Genomic DNA, 18,572 nt, shown 5'->3' on the forward strand with positions numbered 1-18,572 from the left:
CCAGAATATGCCCCTCTATTTGGCCCCATGTGACGCTCTTACCCCAAGCACACTGTAAATGTGGAAGCATATATCCTTTCTGCATGCTGTACTGGGTCTAGAGTCTACAGTTAGCCTTGTTGAGTTTTGTTTCCTTCTCAGGGAATCTGAAGTTCTAGAGCAGCCTCCTGAAAACATCCTTAGCTGCATCTCATGTGTAGGTTCTGAGTTTTAGATACCATGCTGTTTGTTTTTTTTTTTTACTTACGGCTGGCTTGCTCTCTTATAAACATTTTCTTGAATCTGACCTCCCCATGTTGGGACTCAGATGTCTAGATTCCCAGATATACCTCTTCAAAGACCCAAGGGTACAGGCATCTAGTTGCCTCCCCTCCCAGGTCCTGGGGCTCTCAGTCCCTACCTCTCTTCCCTGGAGTCCAAGGTTCCAGTCCCAGGCTGTAGATATAGTCCAAATATTGGGTGGGGCTGGGAATTATCCACTCTGAGAACCGGTTATTCCTCTCCCTGAAGGGAGAGAAAGAAAGGAGAGAACAGAGTGAAAGTCCCTCCTGCTTTCTGCTGGGCCAGCCAGACCCGTCTGACCTGATATGAGCAGGGGGAGTGTCTCGGAGAGCTCCCTTCATCCCCGCCCACGGCTCATGCACCCAGACTCCTGGGTCCTGGGGGCCTGAATTCTGAGGGAAGAGAAATCTGAAGGCTGAGATTTCTGGGTATACGGTTGGAGATTGAAAGCTCAGACTCTTGTGCCCTGGAAGGAGAGGGATCTGGTCTCGGACTTCTGGGCCTGGGGAGGAGAAGGATGGAGGCTCAGACTCCTCTCTCTGGGAGACAGAAGGGACAGGGGAACCTAGATTCCTATGACCTGAGGGGAGAAGTAGCTGGATCTAGGATTCCCGTGTAGTGTGAAATGGCTAGCATGGTCCATGCCATCTTTTTTTTTCCCTCTGCCTGGAGAGAGTCTTTAGATTCTCCTGTAACTAGATATCTAGATATCTGGTCAGTTGAAGGAGGCAGAAATTGGGCTGAATAGCAGTTCAGGACCATCCTTGTGACATTATACAGGTGACTACCTACCAGTGACCTCCTGAAGACATAGTCTCCCTCTCCTGGGCCTGAGTTTTCTCATTCATACAGTGAGGTTGAAGGGAATTCTCAGCAGGGCCAGAATAGGTAGACTGATTTTCCCACAGTGCCAGTGATGGGCGGGGCCTGAGGCCCTTGCAGGGGCGGGATCTGGACTGGAGGGGAATGTGCATGCATCCAGTCATGTCCGACTCTTTGGGACCCAATGGATTTCCCAGGCAAGAATACTGGAGTGGGTTGCCATTCCCTTCTTCAGGGGATCTTCTCCACCCAGGGATCGAACCTGTGTCTCCTGCATTGGCAGGTGGATTCTTTACCACTGAGCCACCTCGGAAGCCCTTGGGTGGGAGGGGAGGGGCTTCCAAGCGTTCCGCTTTCTCTCAGGGAGTGGGTCCCTCGGCTTTGGTTTCTCCCAATAAGCTGAGTCTAGGTTTGCTCCCCGTTGTCAGATGAAGTCTGACCTCAGTTTCTCCAAGTGCTCTCACCCAGGTCTGGTTTCCTGAGAGCATTGGGTTTCCGTTTATCTTGCACCATGATCGGAATGGATGGGCTTCCGTTTCTGCTGTGCAGTTGCTTGGGTTGTCTAGCCTCAGTTCTCACTATGTAGTATCCCAGTGACCGTGCCTCAGTTTCGTTGCCTGCGCTTTGACGAAGCCGCTCTCGGTTCCCTGCCCACCTCCCGGTACACGCAGGCCAGCACCGCCGCCATGATGTGCGAGGTGATGCCCACCATCAGCGAGGATGGCCGGCGGGGCTCGGCGCTGGGCCCGGACGAGGCTGGCGGCGAGCTGGAGCGCCTCATGGTCACGATGCTCACCGAGCGCGAGCGCCTGCTGGAGACGCTGCGCGAAGCGCAGGACGGGCTTGCTACGGCGCAGTTGCGGCTGCGCGAACTGGGCCACGAGAAGGACTCTTTGCAGCGCCAGCTCAGCATCGCGCTGCCCCAGGTCTGGGCGGGGCCAGGGCGGGGCCTGAGGGAGGCGGGGCCTCTGCTCGCTATGGCAAGGGGCAGGGCGGCCGGAAGGGGCGGGACCTGACTCTTGGAAGGAGGAGGGGCTTGCCTGTGATGGGCGGGGCCTAGGTCGCTTGAAGGGGAGGGACTTGGCCGAGATGGGAGGGACTTACTAACTTCCCAGTCTTTTGGAATGAGGGAGATGGGAAAAGGATTGATCTGGTTGTACAATTCTGCTCACCACTGGACAGGAGTTTGCGGCTCTGACGAAGGAGCTGAACTTGTGTCGGGAGCAGCTACTGGAACGGGAGGAAGAAATTGCGGAGCTGAAGGCGGAGCGGAACAATACACGGGTGAGGCGTCTTGGGGGCGGGACTTAAGCGGGATGGGCGGGGCCTTGGGTGTTGCAGCCTGACCCATCTTTTTATACCTTCTCTTGCCTTCCTTTCTTCTTCCTGCTTGCACAACTTGGGCGGTCTCCTCTGGCCCCCTCCTTCCTTCATGTCCCCTCCCTTATCTCCATAACCGTTCTCATTTTCTGTACCACTTCTTCCTGACCGCCCCACCACCGACCCGTTATCCCTCTCTTCTCCGGACCTGTCTCTCCACACCTCTTTACTCGGTTCCACTTCTTCCCTGTGTCTGCACCTGTCTGAATCCTCCTCCTGCACTCTGCCTCTCTGCCCTTGACACTTTTCCTTGGCCCGGTGCTCTATCCCTGTAGCTTCTCCTAGAACACCTGGAATGCCTGGTGTCCAGGCACGAGAGGTCACTGCGCATGACCGTGGTAAAGCGCCAGGCCCAGTCTCCGGGCGGGGTCTCTTCCGAGGTGGAAGTACTCAAGGCTCTAAAATCCCTCTTCGAGCATCACAAGGCCCTGGATGAGAAGGTATGAGAATAAGAGACTGCATATAGAACAGAAACCGGTGGTCGGCTGGGCTGTCTTGAATGGCAGAAATTCTGGCTGTGACTGGTTGGAAATAGCCCAAGTGGGAAGAATGATGACTGTCTTGAAATTGATTGAAACAGACTACTGCAGACTGAGACCTGATAATAGAAAAAAGTAATAAGATAGGGGTATACCAGTGGGCGAGGCTGCCCTGCTAGCTGGTTGAGGCTGCACACCTATTATAAATAGAGGAATGATAATGTCATCCTATCAGGTCCATTCCAAGGTGTTCTGCATCAGCTGTGCTTGCTCAGGTCTGATCTCCTTCTCACTGGGTCTTGCCCCCATCCTCAGGTCCGAGAGCGGCTGCGAATGGCGCTGGAGCGGGTGGCTGTGCTAGAGGAGGAACTGGAGCTGAGCAATCAGGAGGTGGGGGTGTAGCCAAGAAGGAGGCGGGACTAATGAACTACCAATGGGGTGGAGTTGATTGGGCGGGTCCTAGAATCTACCGGGGACAGGACTAGGGCACAGGACCAATAGGGTTGGACTGTGGAGAACCAGGTTCCTAAGGTGAAATTCACTGGGCAGGACTAAGGGGAGTTGATTCCTGCTCTGTGACAGTGAGACTAGGGTGAGAACCAGGGCTGGGGGCGGCTAAGGGAAAGAACTGACTTCGGAGGAAATGGTTGGGTGGGGTAAGTCTGGGCACAAGGAGGCTAAGGTTAAGATTAAGGGTGGCTTCCTCTCTGGTGGGTGGCTAAGGAGAGATATGAGGACACAGGGCCGAAGGGTAGACTATGGAATAAGGGTAGCCCCAGCAGGACCAGAGCCAGTGGGAATAAAACGGGAATTCTAGGACCCCCTTCACCTTGATCTCCCTTTCCTGTTGCCAGACTCTGAGCCTTCGAGAGCAGCTGTCTAGGCGCCGGTCGGGGCTAGAGGAGCCCGGCAAGGATGGGGATGGGCAGGTAAGAGGTGGACGTCTTTCACTCTCCTTTGCTCTTCACTGGCCCCCATGCCTGTGGTCCTACTCAGCCCCGTGACTTTGTGATGGTCCCTTTAATGTTTGGTATGATTCTCACAGACTCTAGGCCATCTGAATCCCTCAGACTTGCTGACCTTTGACCTCTGATTCAGGTCAGCTAGCTAAATTTGTGATCTCCATGGCCCTTAACTGATCTTTCATTCCCCCTCACCCCCATCAGCTTTCTCTTTGCATTCTATCTCTGTTACCCAATCTGAGTTCTGTGCTTTCCTTCCTCACTGTCCCCATTCCAGACTCTTGCCAATGGCCTGGGTCCTGGTGGGGATTCGAACCGGCGCACGGCGGAGCTGGAGGAGGCCCTGGAGCGGCAGCGGGCGGAGGTGTGCCAGCTGCGGGAGCGCTTGGCGGTGTTGTGCCGCCAGATGAGCCAGCTGGAGGAGGAGCTGGGCACCGCCCACCGCGAGCTGGGTAAGGCCGAGGAAGCTAACGCCAAGCTCCAGCGCGACCTCAAGGAGGTGAGGCCGGAGCCCCTGCTGGGCTGCCCTCTGTCCCTACCCCCAACCCTCCCTATTCCCCTCTTCTCATAGTTACAGAACTCATGAACCTGGATTCAGTCCACAAGGTGTGCGGATTCTTCTCTCTGAGCCTGTTTCCTCACCTGTAAAATGGGATTTATGGCCCTTGTCAGAGAGTTGGTACATGGTAGTCACCCAGTATCTGGCCGTAGTTTTTATGTTACCATTGGGAAATTCTTTCCCACCTCTTGGTTGAACTCCATTGGCTGTATTTCACCCCATCCTGGCTGAAGCTCCTTGATCTCAACTCCCACGCTGCAGGGACTGCTGAGAAATGTAGGGCATGGATTCTTTAAAGCACTGAATGAGAAAGAAGAGAGAGCACTTTTGCTTTCATCATCCACTGGGGCTTTTACCTCGGATTTGAAGTGTGGATGGACCGAGAGCTTATTAGGAAGTGTGGTCTCACCACACCAGCTTCCAGGCAGAAGTCCATCCCCCACAAGACCCTGGAACACCTTCTCTGGTTTTATAAACCTGTGCTACCCTGGGAGGTCTTGGGAGATGTTGCCTCCCAGATGGAAGGGACCTTTGTTTTCTGTGAAACCCTAGGGCATTTGCTCTGTGATTCTAAATCTGAGTTGTGCCAGAAGTTGCTGAAAAATGTAAGACTTGGGTTTTTGAGTGGGCCAAGAAGAGTGGAGACTTTCCATCCCCTGGGCCTTAGGTCATCTGTATGATAAGCCAGTACTGTCCCAAAAGTTTATGGGAGGTGCTGTACCGCCATTTTATCTCTCAGGTGGCAGAGGGCAGGCAATGTAATGTTGCCTATTCTCAGGAGCTCTTGGCAGTTGTGGTTCCATCTTTCTGACGCCCAGATGGCAAGGGACTTCATTTCCCAGTGTACCCTGGGGTGCCTGAATTGAGGTTCTAAGCCTAGGCTACCCACAGGACCTTCTGGGAGCTGTAGTCCACGCGGTCCTTTGTCCCCTCTGCAGGCGCTGGCACAGCGGGAGGATATGGAGGAACGGATCACAACGCTAGAGAAGCGCTACTTGAGTGCCCAGCGTGAGGCCACCTCTCTGCACGACGCCAACGACAAGTTGGAAAACGAGTTGGCCAGCAAGGAGTCACTGTACCGACAGGTGGGGGCTCGGCCAGGGAGGGGCGGTAGGGGCGAGGCTGTGGCCCATATGACCAAGCTCCTCCCTTTCCCTTGTCTGTGTCCCCCAGAGTGAAGAGAAGAGCCGTCAGCTGGCCGAATGGCTGGACGACGCCAAGCAGAAGCTGCAGCAGACCCTGCAGAAGGCAGAGACCTTGCCGGAAATTGAGGCCCAGCTGGCCCAGCGCGTGGCGGCTCTCAATAAAGTGAGGGAGGCCTGAGGCGGGGCCTGGAGTCTCTGGGGCGAAGGGGAGGGGCTTAGGGGAGGCGGGGCCTAGAGTCTGGAGGGGTTGAAGACCTACAGCCTGAATTCAGATAGAAAGGGCAGGGCGTGGGATCTAGAAAGGGACGTGACTTAGAATGGGTGAAGGGCCTAGAGGTTTGGTGGGAGGTGATGTTCTCTGCTAAGTCGGTTCAGTCGTGTCCGACTGCGACCCTGTCTGTGGACTGTAGCGCCCGCCAGTTTCCTCTGTCCATGGGATTCTCCAGGCAAGAATACTGGAGTGAATTGCCATTTCCTCCTCTAGGGGATCTTCCCGACTCAGGGCTGTTTTCTAGTTTGGACTAAAAGGATAGGTGGGACCTGAACTGAGAAGGGGACAGAGCTTATAGAGAGGGCAGGGCTTGAGACTCAAGTGCGAGGTTTGGAGTTTTGTTGGGGAGGAGCCTAGAGCTCCAGGGGCGGGGCCTGGAAGCCAGCCTTGGAGGAGGTGGGGCCTGGGGCCTGACCGGGTCCTAGTGGGACAGTCAGATGCCATGGGTTCCAACTTCTAGGCTGAGGAACGTCATGGGAATTTTGAGGAGCGGCTTCGGCAGCTGGAGGCCCAGTTGGAGGAGAAGAACCAGGAGCTGCAGCGGGTAAGGGGGCTTTGAGGCTTGGAGGATGAGCCTTAGATGAGAGGGTGGGCTGAAGGGGGTGGGAGCTGGGAGCAGGGGCAGCGCTCAGGGTTCCAGCGCCTGTGCCCTGCTCTCCTCTGGGCAGGCCCGGCAGCGGGAGAAGATGAACGATGACCACAATAAGCGGCTGTCCGAGACAGTGGACAAGCTGCTGAGCGAGTCCAACGAACGACTGCAGCTTCATCTCAAGGAGCGCATGGGGGCCCTGGAGGAGAAGGTGCGCCCCAATCTAGGACTTCCATAAACTGGAATCTTGGGGCCCCAGACTTTTCCCCAAACCATTATCTGAGATCTCCTCAAATCTAGGCATCCGGAATTCAAATCTGACAGACTGTTCTATTGCTGGGACCAGCACTATTTCACCTGAACACCCTAGAGCTGAATTCTGGGGCACCTATACACTGAATTCTTGGTGTTTCCCCAAGCCTATAACCCTATGGGCCCTCAAACTCTGAATCTGCTGAAATTACACAGGATGCTGAATTCTGGGCTCCCAGGGACTCTCCCTTTTCAGCAGCATCTTCACTCCACAACCCTCTAACTCACCATTCCAGCCCATCCATTCCCCTTGGGGTCCCCTCAGGCCTGCCTCTGTGCACTGGAGGCTGCTTCCAGGTTCTGGCCCCTCACTGCACCCCTGTCCCCCTACAGAACTCACTAAGCGAGGAGATTGCCAACATGAAGAAGCTTCAGGATGAGCTGCTGCTCAACAAGGTAGGGAGGAGCCTGGCGGGTGAGGGCCAGAGAAACGGAGCAGGCTTTGCTGGGGCTGGAATCAGCCTGGCTGGGAGGGACTGATCTCAGAAGGGGGCAGATTCTGACCTGGCCTCTCCAACCTCCTCCCCCAGGAGCAGCTCCTGGCTGAGATGGAGCGGATGCAGATGGAGATTGACCAGCTTCGGGGGAGGCCACCGTCGTCCTACTCCAGGTGACAGGAACTTTCCTGTGTCCATGGGGCCCCCTTGGCCAAGCACATCCCTTCTGCTTCCCAAGTCTCCCCATTCCCCTCCCTGTCCTCCTGAGACTTCCACTGGCCCCTCTTATTTTTGACCCCTGACTTCATGATCTCTGGCCCCAGACCCTTTTTTTTCTGACTTTTAACATAAGATCCTTCTTCCGGTCCTCTGACCCCAAGCCCTTCCACATGACCACTGACCTCTAGTTCCTTTTCCTGACCCCTTGGTCTCCACCCTCTCTATGCCCACAGATCTCTCCCTGGCAGTGCCCTGGAGCTCCGTTACTCTCAGGCACCCACCTTACCTTCTGGTGCCCACCTGGACCCCTATGGGGCTGGCAGTGGCCGGGCAAGCAAGAGGGGCCGCTGGTCAGGGGTCAAGGATGAGCCCTCTAAGGTCAGCAGCTGCTTCTGGGGCCTGGGCTGAGCAGGGCCTGGGAGGGCAGCAGTAGCAGGTGGTGCCCCGTATGCAGGGCTCTGGGCGGGGACTAGTGGAGAAGAAAGGCTTCCTGGGCCCACACTGTCTTCTCTTCTTTCACCATCCCCACTTGCCTGGATGTCTCCTCACGTGGATGTCCTGCTGCCTGGTGAGAACTTTAGAGGAATGATGGGCTGGGAAGAGGGTTTGGGGGGCGGGTGATGTGCAAGGTGTAGAATCCTAGAATGGATGGGGCTAAGTGAAGAAAAGAATTGGGCTGTGTCAAAAGAAACAGTGGACTCAGGGGAGGTTGGTGGGGGGTGTCGGGGGGGGGCTCAAAAAAAGGGCCCCACCAAGAGAGAAAGGTGGGCTGGGGAAACGGGACTGGACCACAGGGTGGGGGTAGTTAGTGTCAACGGATGAGGGCAGGGTCATGGAGGGTGGGAAAGGTCCGGAGCAGTGAGGGGAGACCCAGTGTCTGCCTCTGGCCCCTGTCCACCTGCCATCCTTCTGTCTCCACACAGAGACAGGAGTGGGAGAGGTCTGCCCCTGCGGGGTCCATGCCACCTCCATTCCCTGGCGAGCTGGATGGCTCAGATGAAGAGGAGGCTGAGGGGATGTTTGGAGCTGAGCTGCTGTCCCCCAGCGGGCAGGCAGATGTTCAGACACTGGCCATCATGCTTCAGGAGCAGCTGGAGGCCATCAACAAAGAGATCAAGTGAGCACTGGCCCAGTTCTCGCTCGTCCTGCCTGAGCTAAGCCCACAGCCCCTCTGGCTCTGGAGACTGATCTGAATACCTAAGCCCAACTCCTTTCCTAACCATCCTCAAGGAGTTCTCCCAGCCCAACACTATTCAGGAATCCCTGAGGAAATACCCAGAAGTCTCCTATGTGCTATTTATACATTATACACGCCCCCCCCCCCCACAAACAGTACTCACAATTTCCCAAAATACCCAAGAGTGCATCCTCAGATACCAAAAATCACAATCCAATCCATCAAGAGTCCTCCATTATATCATGGCTTTCCTGACTTCAAGCAACCATTACCCAGAGACTCCCGGTACCCTAAGAATCTCAACACAAGGTCCCCAATCCAAAACACCTGAACCTCGACTCTAGATAACAAGAATTTTTACCTGATATAACAAAAATCCTCAGTTTATTTAGACTCCCCCATCACATAAGGTCTACTTGGATTCCCCAGCAATTGCCCTACTTAGCAATTCTCTGATAACACACTTTGCATGGGCCCCAGCAAACATATCAACCTGACTACGGTCTTCCATTCCAGCTCGTTCTGACTGGAGATATTGACTCTCACCAAATGTTTCTATGACCTTCCCAGATCCCAGATTGACTGCAGAGTCCCTGATCTCAGCCTTCTCTTGTTATGAGCTTGCTCTTTCTACCCTCCTTAGAACTTTACCTCTTGCCCACGGTCATCCATTTATGATTTTCCAGAGCCACTTGAGCATCATCAGGGTCATCCTGAGGCACACTCTGGTCATCCTGTCATCCCTAATCTTTCCATAGCCTCCAGAGCCTAACATGATCTCTTGACTCTCTTTGAACCTGTGAGGCCATCAGGGATCCACCAAGACCTCATTGTGCCTTCCCCAGAATTATTTTTGCTCCACCAAGCCTTCCTGGTCCACTGGGATCCCCAGACTCCTCCTTTTGGACGTGCAGTGCAGCATTGGGATCTTAGTTCCCCAACCAGGGATTGAACCTGGATCCTCTGCATTGGAACCATGGAGTCTTAGCTTCTGGACCACCAAGAAGTCTCCCCAGGCTCCCTCTCCTATTGCCTGCCTCAGTCCTCTCATCCCATCTCCCCATTTCCCTCCTCAGGTTAATCCAAGAGGAGAAGGAGACAACAGAACAAAGGGCAGAAGAGCTGGAGAGCCGGGTGTCAGGCTCTGGCCTGGACTCACTGGGCCGCTACCGCAGTAGCTGCTCACTGCCCCCCTCCCTCACCACCTCTACCCTCGCCAGCCCCTCCCCTCCCAGCTCTGGCCACTCAACACCCCGTCTGGCACCCCCCAGCCCTGCCCGTGAGGGCACCGACAAAGCTGTGAGTATTCTTAAGTCTCCTCAGCTTGGTGGTGGTGGTGGCGGTGGAGGGAGGTCATAAACAGGGCTCCCTAACAAACAGCAACAATAACCATCACACCAATGTTAGCAACCTTAGCTTCCCCTAAAAGCTCAACTCAAAGGGCAAAGGAGGACTTCCCTGGTGGTCCAGTGGTTGGGAATTTGCCTGCCAGTGCAGGGGACACAGATTCGATCCCTTCTCCAGGAAGATTTCACATGGTGGGGGAAGGCTAAGCCCGTGCACCACTATTGAGCCTGGGCTCCAGAGCCCATGCGCCACAACAAGAGAAACCACTGCAATGAGAAGCTCGTGCACTGCAGCTAAAGAGTAGCCTGTGCTCACTGCAACTAGAGAAAGCATATGCACAGCAATGAAGACCCAGGGCAGCTAAAAATAATTTTTAAAATTTAAAAAAAGGGGGCAAAGGGGAGGCTGAGTCACTAGATTCCTGAACCCTAACTTGTACTTTAGTCAGATCTGATTTACTTTTACCTACTTTATGCATTAAATTTCTACATAGGATTTTTATTTTTAATTTTTTTGGCCGTGTCATGCAGCTTGCTGGATTTTAGTTCTCCAACCAGGGATCAGACCCTGGGCTCCAGCAGTGAGAGCACCAAGTCTTAACCACTTAACCACTGGATACAGAATATATATATATATATTCTGTGACTAAATGTACATTTGAGAACTACCATAATGGCCTCAGAATTGACCTTAGAGACGGGCACAAGAGCTATAACCCTGTTTTATTGCCTTAAACTCAGCTTTCCTATTGTCAGAACTTGTAACTCATTAGATTTCCTTGAAACTGAGCAGATCCCACTCCTGACACCAGAAGCTAAGACAGTAGAAATATGGGCTCATCAAGCTCCAGAGAGACTGAAGTTATTGCCTTTATATTTCTGCAATTCACTCTCACTTAATCTAGCCTATCTTTAGAAGTGATAGTCCAAATCAGGGGTATCCTAGACACCTGGCATACCTCCCAACTAATGAGGAGCCCCCAATATGATCCCTCCGACTCAGTGTAGCAACTCTGCCTGTCTACAGAATCATGTCCCTAAGGAGGAAGCTGTGGCTCCCCGAGGGGAGGGGCCAGCAATCCCAGGAGACACCCCACCTCCCACTCCTCGCTCTGCCCGCCTTGAGAGAATGACGCAAGCCTTGGCACTGCAGGCGGGATCCCTGGAGGATGGAGGGCCATCACGGGGAAGGTCAGTAAGAATAAGGGACGAGACAGGGAGGGACTTGCTTGGGAGGAGGAGATGGGAGTGGACAAAGACTTGGAACCTACCAGATGGGATCTAGCTTCACTCTGTCCTGCTCACCCAGTGAGGGCACCCCAGATTCCCTGCACAAAGCTCCCAAGAAGAAGAGCATCAAGTCATCCATAGGCCGTCTCTTTGGCAAGAAGGAGAAGGGGAGGATGGGACCACCAGGTCGGGACAGCTCTTCTCTGGGTGAGTCCCCTGATTTCCTCTCCCTTTCTTTATTCCTTCCTTCCTCTTTCTTTACATATTCATTTGACATACAGTCCTGTCCGCAATCATTTGGTAATGCATTTTGAGCACTGGAACCTTGGCAGAAGTTGAGGGGAGAAGGGGCAAGATGGGCACTCTGAGGCCTGCCTGAGTGATGGTTGGACAAACGAATTTGTTATTTCATTTACCTGTTTTTGGTTTTTTGTTTTTTTTAAATAGAGAGGAGCTTGCTTGTCTGACTTGTGAAATCCAAGTTAGTCAAATTTTCAGGAATTTTATGAGCTGCTTTGACATCACATTCGGTAGCCTGAAATTGGTGGGATTATTTACACCATGGAAACTGGCAAATACTACCAATCAGGAAATACCTTTTCTTCCCCAGGGAGCCAGTTGTTAAGAATTTAGCAGCATACCACTGCCACCTTACCAAGGCCAGTCTAGTGAATCAGCTCTATTTGGGGGATTTCTCCAGTTCTTTGCCTAGGAGGTGACATTGGTTCCTGTGTGGTTTTATCACTCCCTCTGTGTGGCCTCATTTACTAATCCCTCTGGGCCTCTGCTTTCCTGGCATCCTTCTCAACCCCCCAGCATCAAAGATTCTGCCTCCCCTCTGAGACTCTCCAAATTTTGGCCCCTCCCTGCCTCCAGCTGGAACACCCTCAGACGAGACACTGGCCACTGACCCTCTGGGGCTAGCCAAGCTGACGGGCCCAGGAGATAAGGACCGAAGGAACAAGAGGAAGTGAGTGTGGGTGTGTGGTATGTGTGCGGGGGAGGGTTGGTCATAAGTAAGAAAATTCTGGGAAGGGGCGTCCGAGATCCTGAGCTTGCTTGGAAATTTGGGAACTCCTAGAGGGTTGGTTTTTTTTCCCCTCCTCTTTTCACTTGTTTGGTGTGTGTGTACATGTGTGTCGGGGGAGGGGGATTACAAAGAGTCACAGGTATTTGGCTTCTTTTTTATCCTTCTTCCACGTTTTCTACATTCATAGAGGTTGTTTTTGTGGACGGGGCGGGGGAGCAGTTGGTGAAGGGAGCTGTCCGAGAGGGCTAGGTGTCTCTACCCCCGAGACCTCCTGCCATGGCGCTCTCTCTTCAGGCATGAACTTCTGGAAGAGGCCTGCCGTCAGGGCCTGCCTTTTGCTGCTTGGGATGGGCCCACTGTGGTCTCCTGGCTAGAGGTACTGGGGTCCAGAAATGTCCTGACTCTTCATCCCCAATCCCTCTGAGAACCCCACAGTCAGGGCTGGCTGACCCTGTGCCATCCTCCTGGCCCAGAGGTGTCGGGGGAAGGGAGCTGGGGGTTGAGGCCCTGGGAGGGGTCAGTTTCTTGTGGACTTTCCTGTTGCTTTTTTTCCCTTCTCCCCTCACCCCTCACCATGCCCATCTTGGTCCTATTGTCTCTCTCTCTGTGTCTTCCCATGCCTCTGTCTCTGGGATTCCCTTTCTCTATTTTTCTGCCTCTCCTCATCTCTGTGTTTTTGTCATTCCCCGTTTTTCTTCCCGTGTCTCTCTCTCAATGTGCTTTGCTTCTTTCTCTCCGCCTCTCTGCCTCTCATCTCTGTCCCCATCGCTCTTTCCCCTCTGACCCTGGGCTCACCCTTCTCTGACTGTCCTTCGTCTCTTTGTGTCTCCCTCTGACTCCTGATGTCTTTGCCTCACTGCTAATTTCCTCATTTCTTTCTGTTTCTCCCCCACTTGCCTTTCCCCACCTCTCGGTCTCCCTCTCCCCCTTTCTTTCTGTCCTTCTCTCATTTCTCCTGTGATATATCTCTGTCTCTCTGTCTCTCTGTCTCATGTCCACCCCTTCCTCCCTTTCTCCCTCTGGTCCAGCTGTGGGTAGGCATGCCTGCGTGGTATGTGGCCGCCTGCCGGGCCAATGTCAAGAGTGGTGCCATCATGGCCAACTTGTCAGACACGGAGATCCAGCGCGAGATCGGCATCAGCAACCCACTGCACCGGCTCAAGCTGCGCCTTGCCATCCAGGAGATGGTCTCACTCACCTCACCCTCTGCTCCTGCCTCCTCTCGCACCGTGAGTGTCCAGGGCCAATCCCAGCCCCCGCTGGAGTAGCCAGTCCTCAGAGTAGCAGCCAATCCTCAGAGTACTGTCTTCAGGGGAGCCAATCCTGAGTCCGCTCATTCTAGCTCTGTCTTGTCAGATATACCCTGCTCCGCAGTCTCTCACCTGGATTATCTCTGAGGGTGGGACGCCCTTCAGGCCTCCCTGCCTCCCCTCTACTTCCAACCCTCAGTCTGTCTTACACACCGCAGCAGAAGGATCCTACCCCGGAGAAAAACCCCAATTCATATGGTTCTCTACAAGTCCCACAATGAGGGGCCCCTTCCCCAGCTCCTTTTCTACTCTGCTCCTTGACACTTGCTGGTCCCTTTTCTTGGAGCACCGCTCCCTGTTTTTTACCTCCGAGCTGGCTCCTGCGCATCCCTGAGGTCTCAGCTCAAATGTCACCACCTCCAAGAGGCCTCCCTAACTCAACTAGTCCCCACCACCATCATATACGAACACCTTTTTTTTTTTTAACCCCACGGCATTTACTGCCTTCTAACATTTTATCATTTTGTTCCATACAGAAAATTATGTGTTCCCATGCCTAATTCGGCTCCTCCAGGAGCACGACTCTCTTCCCCTCCCCTGTCCAGCTCTTTCCCAACCTCTATAACACCTCTTGTCCCTCAGTCCACAGGAAACGTGTGGATGACACACGAGGAGATGGAGTCCCTTACCGCGACGACCAAGCCTGTGAGTGCCCCCTGCCCGTGGCCTTGGGGGTGGCACTAACTTTCCCTGGGCAGGGGCCGGGTGGTGGGTGAGTCTGTGGCTGTCTGTCCGTCCGTTCGTCCTTTCCGCCCTCCTCCGCCTGCCCCTTAACCCACCCCTTCTCTCCGCTCTTCCCACTAACTGGTCAGGAGACCAAGGAGATCAGCTGGGAGCAGGTAGGGGGCGCGGGGCGGGTCGCGGGCGCATGAACAGGCTGTGCACGCTGCATGGACGCCCCTCCTTCTCCGAGCCCCGCCCCACCCCGCCCCTCGCCGGAGCATTCCATCCTCACCGCGGGGGGGCGCTGGCGGAGCTCTGCTCAGGGCTGTCATTGTGACTTGGTGGGCTGGTGTAGAAGCCCGACTGTTCCATTGTCAGTGGTGCACGGGTCATCCCATTATGGTTGGTTGCGCGGGCTCCAGGGGCTGTTTCATTGCTGTCACTAGAGGGAAACGCTGAGCGGCTCTTTGCCCTAGGCAGAGGGAAGTGGGGCTGTTCCATACTGGGGCAAAAGGGAAAGCATTTGGGGCGGGGTTGTGGGTGGGCAGGGTACATCAGGCTGAGAAGAAGTTGGGTAGAAGGAGGTACATTTTATTCTCAAGAGGGCGAGAGGTATGAACTCACCAAAGGTACAGGAGCTATGTTGGGTCTTTGTTTCCAGTAGCCCGAGGTATGGACTGTTTCCTCATGCTGGGAGGAGTGAAGGACTTGGGGGTGGATCCAGAATATTGTCCTGGGCCAGATGTAGCATCGGGCTAGTATTTTGGGGACAGCGCAAGAGTGGTAGATGAATCCGTTATCCTTTGTTGGGGAGGGAGCTACGCTGGAAGAATCTGTTGTGCGGACTTGGAGGAGTAGTGATATTGGACTGATCAATTGTTCTGACTTGGGACGATGCTAGACTAGTACTTCTTAAATGTACTGTTCAGATCACCTGAGGCTCTTGTAAGAATGAGGATTTCGATTCAGTTGCCTAGGGTCTGAGATTCCGCAATTTCAGCAAGTTCGCAAGTGATGATGACGCTTTGAGTAGACAAGGGCCTGTGTTGTCATTATGAAGGAGAAGGAAACAGTTTTGAATAGCCCGTTGTCCTGAGCAGAGACTGGCCATTGTCCTGCTATGGGATAGAGAAAGAACAACCTTGGATTTCGGAGAGAGAGGGTTGGACTGTACCGCTTCGTACACACATGCGAAGGGGTCAGAAGGCCTGACTGCTCCCCCACCTGCCCATGGCCCCAGATCCTGGCATATGGCGACATGAACCACGAATGGGTGGGGAACGACTGGCTGCCCAGCCTGGGGCTGCCCCAGTACCGCAGCTACTTCATGGAGTCGCTGGTGGATGCCCGAATGTTAGATCACCTTAACAAGAAGGAACTCCGGGGCCAGCTCAAGATGGTGGACAGCTTTCACAGGTGAGGTTGCCTGGCCCGTGGCAACAGTCCAAGTGGGGGAAGCCCCCACTTCTAGAGTCTTTGGCAACTAGGACCAGTGATGTGGGAATTAATTCATCTTGGACTATCTTTGGTCCTTTAGCATGGATTGTGAGGAAATCCAGATTCCTGTGCCCCTTCCACCCATTAAGATGGTCCAATAGGAATAGTCCAAGTCCTGAGACACCTTGGCTAGCTGACCCCATACTCCTTACAGGTTGGCTAACAGGAACTGCTTTGTAAAAAATATCCCAGCTCCTGGGATGGTCAGCAATCGATAGAACAGATCCAGTGGAGCAATTCCCCAGACTCCAGAAAACCACAAGCAACAGGGAAAACAGTCACTGGGGTTGTGGGGCTCTTCTGTGACTCCGCTATCTTTGCTACTCAGGGTGAGCCTGCATTATGGGATCATGTGCCTGAAACGGCTCAACTATGACAGGAAGGACTTGGAGCGGAGGCGGGAAGAGAGTCAGACCCAGATCCGAGGTGAGTAGAAAAGTATGAGTCCAGCTGGGAGCCATGTGGAGGGGTTTGGGACAGGGTTGGAGGAGGCATAAATAGGGAAGGGGAGGGAGGCCAGGGGAGATGGGGTGGAGACAGGAAGAGGAAATGGGGTTGGAGATACAGGATAAATGAAGGGCCAGGCCCCAGGAAGGGTGCAACTGAGGGTCCCTTCCATCCCCAGACGTGATGGTGTGGTCCAATGAGCGGGTCATGGGTTGGGTGTCCGGGCTGGGCCTGAAGGAATTCGCCACGAACCTCACGGAGAGCGGGGTGCACGGGGCACTGCTCGCCCTGGACGAGACCTTCGACTACTCCGACCTGGCCTTGCTTCTGCAGATCCCCACGCAAAATGCACAGGTGAGCTGCCGCCGAGCCCGGGGCACACTGAGCATCCCCATCTTGCAGACTGCACGCTGCAGCCTCTCTCCCACCTCTCCCCTGCAGGCCCGGCAGCTCTTGGAAAAGGAATTCAGCAACCTCATTTCCTTGGGCACAGACAGGCGGCTGGATGAGGTGGGCGCAGCAGCAGCAAGCGTAGGGGACTCCACTCTCCCAGCTGCCCCTCTAGACTCGCAGCTAAAGGGGTGGGGCTTGACTTGCCCAAGAAGTCGCGGTTGCAGACGGTGCCAGGGAAGGGGCGGGGCTAAAGGAGCGGAGGGAGCCGGAAAGGGGTGGGGTCAAAAGGAGGAGTGGAGTGGGAACGCGGCCCTAGTCCTTCACCAGCTGGCTGCACCCCTATACCTAGGACAGTGCCAAGTCCTTCAGCCGCTCCCCATCCTGGCGGAAGATGTTCCGAGAGAAGGACCTCCGAGGCGTAACCCCCGACTCAGCTGAGATGTTGCCCCCCAACTTTCGTTCGGCCGCAGCAGGGGCTCTGGGCTCGCCGGGGCTCCCTCTCCGCAAGCTGCAGCCGGAAGGTGGGCGGATACTAAATGGGACAGCCTCTGCTCCCCTCCCCTTCTTAGGTGTCGGGGGAGAGACCATCTCCACATTCCACCAGCCTTCCCGAGTTCTGAAATGGTCTAGTCCCTTTTTCCCCACCCACGACAAATGGACCGCTCCAACAAGCCAACTCCCTCCCCAGGGTGTGGAATGGATTAATCCTATCATACCCCGTTTTCCAGGGTGGGAAATGAACTCGTCCAGTGTCACCTGGGGCATTTTGAAGGAATCTGAGGCTTTGAGAAAGGAATGGAAACTGACTTGGAGGGAGTCGTTGGCTTCTAGGGAGGGGGAATCCAAGGGAGGACGCTTGGGTGGAGGAGGAACTGGGCGGGTGTGTGTGTGTGTGAGCGCGCTTTACTGAACCAATGCTAACTGGGCGGGTGTGTGTGTGTGTGTGTGTGTGTGTGTGTGTGTGTGCTGAACCAATGCTCATTCTTCCTCCAGGCCAGACTTCTGGGAGTTCCCGGGCAGATGGCGTTTCTGTCCGGACCTATTCCTGCTAGTGTAGGCTTCCAGGTGAGGACCATACTGGGCGATCTTGGGGATCGGGGCGGCACAGTGGATCTTCACGCCTGGCGTCAATGCAGGTGACCTCACTCGGACGGAAGAACCTTTCAGAGGCTGGGCTGCTCCCTCTCCTGCCCACAGTATGGTCTCGCCGGGGAGAGTGTACTGGGGAGCTCGCGCCGCGGACTGGACCATCTGTACAGACGAACGGGGGATGGTGGTCCCCGCCTCACAAATGGACTGGGCCTGGACCAAACCACATGCACTGGACTGAGAGGGGGGAAGAAGAGGGCAGGAAGAAATCCCGCCCCAAACTTCCGCCTCCCTTTCCTCTACTTTGTAATTTATTGACCAGTTTCCGATGGGAGATGGGTGCCCTTTCCCCGCGGGAAGGGGGCGGGGCTTCCCTCCCGGGCCGCATGCGGGGAGAGGCTGACCCCTCCTCTTTCTTCTCAGTTGCGGGGCCCAAGTCTTCCTTCTTCGTCCGAAAGGAGGGGAGGGGGGACTCGCTGCTAAAAGCCTCGCCCCTTGTGCCACTCAGCCCCGCCCCGCCGCGTCCCGTCGCTGGTGCCTGGGGTCAGCTGCGGGCGGGGCTCCCTCTCTCTCCCCAGTGTCTCGTGTCCCCGAGGCTCCTCCGCCCCCCGTGCTGTGGCCGTGTCCGTGCCCCGGGGGTACGGGGTGCAGAACTGCGCTCCCCGTTCCGCTCCGGCTCCGGGGTTTGCATGGGAGAATCCTCTTTCCATGATGCCACTGGGCGACGTGGCGTGGGGGGAGGAAGGACGGTGGGGGAGCCCTCGCCCCTGACTCTTGGTCGGCCTCCCTGCCCCAGGCGTCACTCAGTGATCACGGGTAAAGAGAACTGTTTCAAAAAGCTCCCGTGTTGACTGATTTATTTATCAGGACCTAGTAAACCAAACACCTCGAGGAGTTCAGGCCTCTTCTCCCTCAACCCCACGACCCCACGCC

General features: G+C 55.0%; 1 protein-coding gene across 1 annotated transcript; it reads left to right on the forward strand.

Moving 5' to 3' along the window:
* The first annotated feature begins 1,790 nt into the window (after window positions 1–1,790).
* Window positions 1,791–17,602, forward strand: PPFIA3 (PTPRF interacting protein alpha 3). The gene is made up of 28 exons (XM_068993358.1): window positions 1,791–2,030; window positions 2,287–2,388; window positions 2,760–2,924; window positions 3,279–3,353; window positions 3,818–3,892; window positions 4,203–4,424; window positions 5,423–5,569; window positions 5,658–5,792; window positions 6,361–6,444; window positions 6,569–6,700; window positions 7,135–7,197; window positions 7,332–7,411; window positions 7,691–7,835; window positions 8,387–8,574; window positions 9,711–9,933; window positions 11,008–11,171; window positions 11,290–11,417; window positions 12,087–12,180; window positions 12,535–12,616; window positions 13,269–13,469; window positions 14,133–14,195; window positions 14,363–14,389; window positions 15,454–15,629; window positions 16,039–16,136; window positions 16,336–16,511; window positions 16,599–16,667; window positions 16,900–17,071; window positions 17,544–17,602. The coding sequence occupies exons 1-28, from the start codon at window positions 1,791–1,793 to the stop codon at window positions 17,600–17,602; spliced, it is 3,585 nt and encodes a 1,194-aa protein (XP_068849459.1).
* The last annotated feature ends 970 nt before the right edge of the window (window positions 17,603–18,572 follow it).

The sequence above is a fragment of the Capricornis sumatraensis genome, chromosome 20 (assembly GCF_032405125.1).
Source record: "Capricornis sumatraensis isolate serow.1 chromosome 20, serow.2, whole genome shotgun sequence".
Lineage (NCBI taxonomy): Eukaryota > Metazoa > Chordata > Mammalia > Artiodactyla > Bovidae > Capricornis > Capricornis sumatraensis.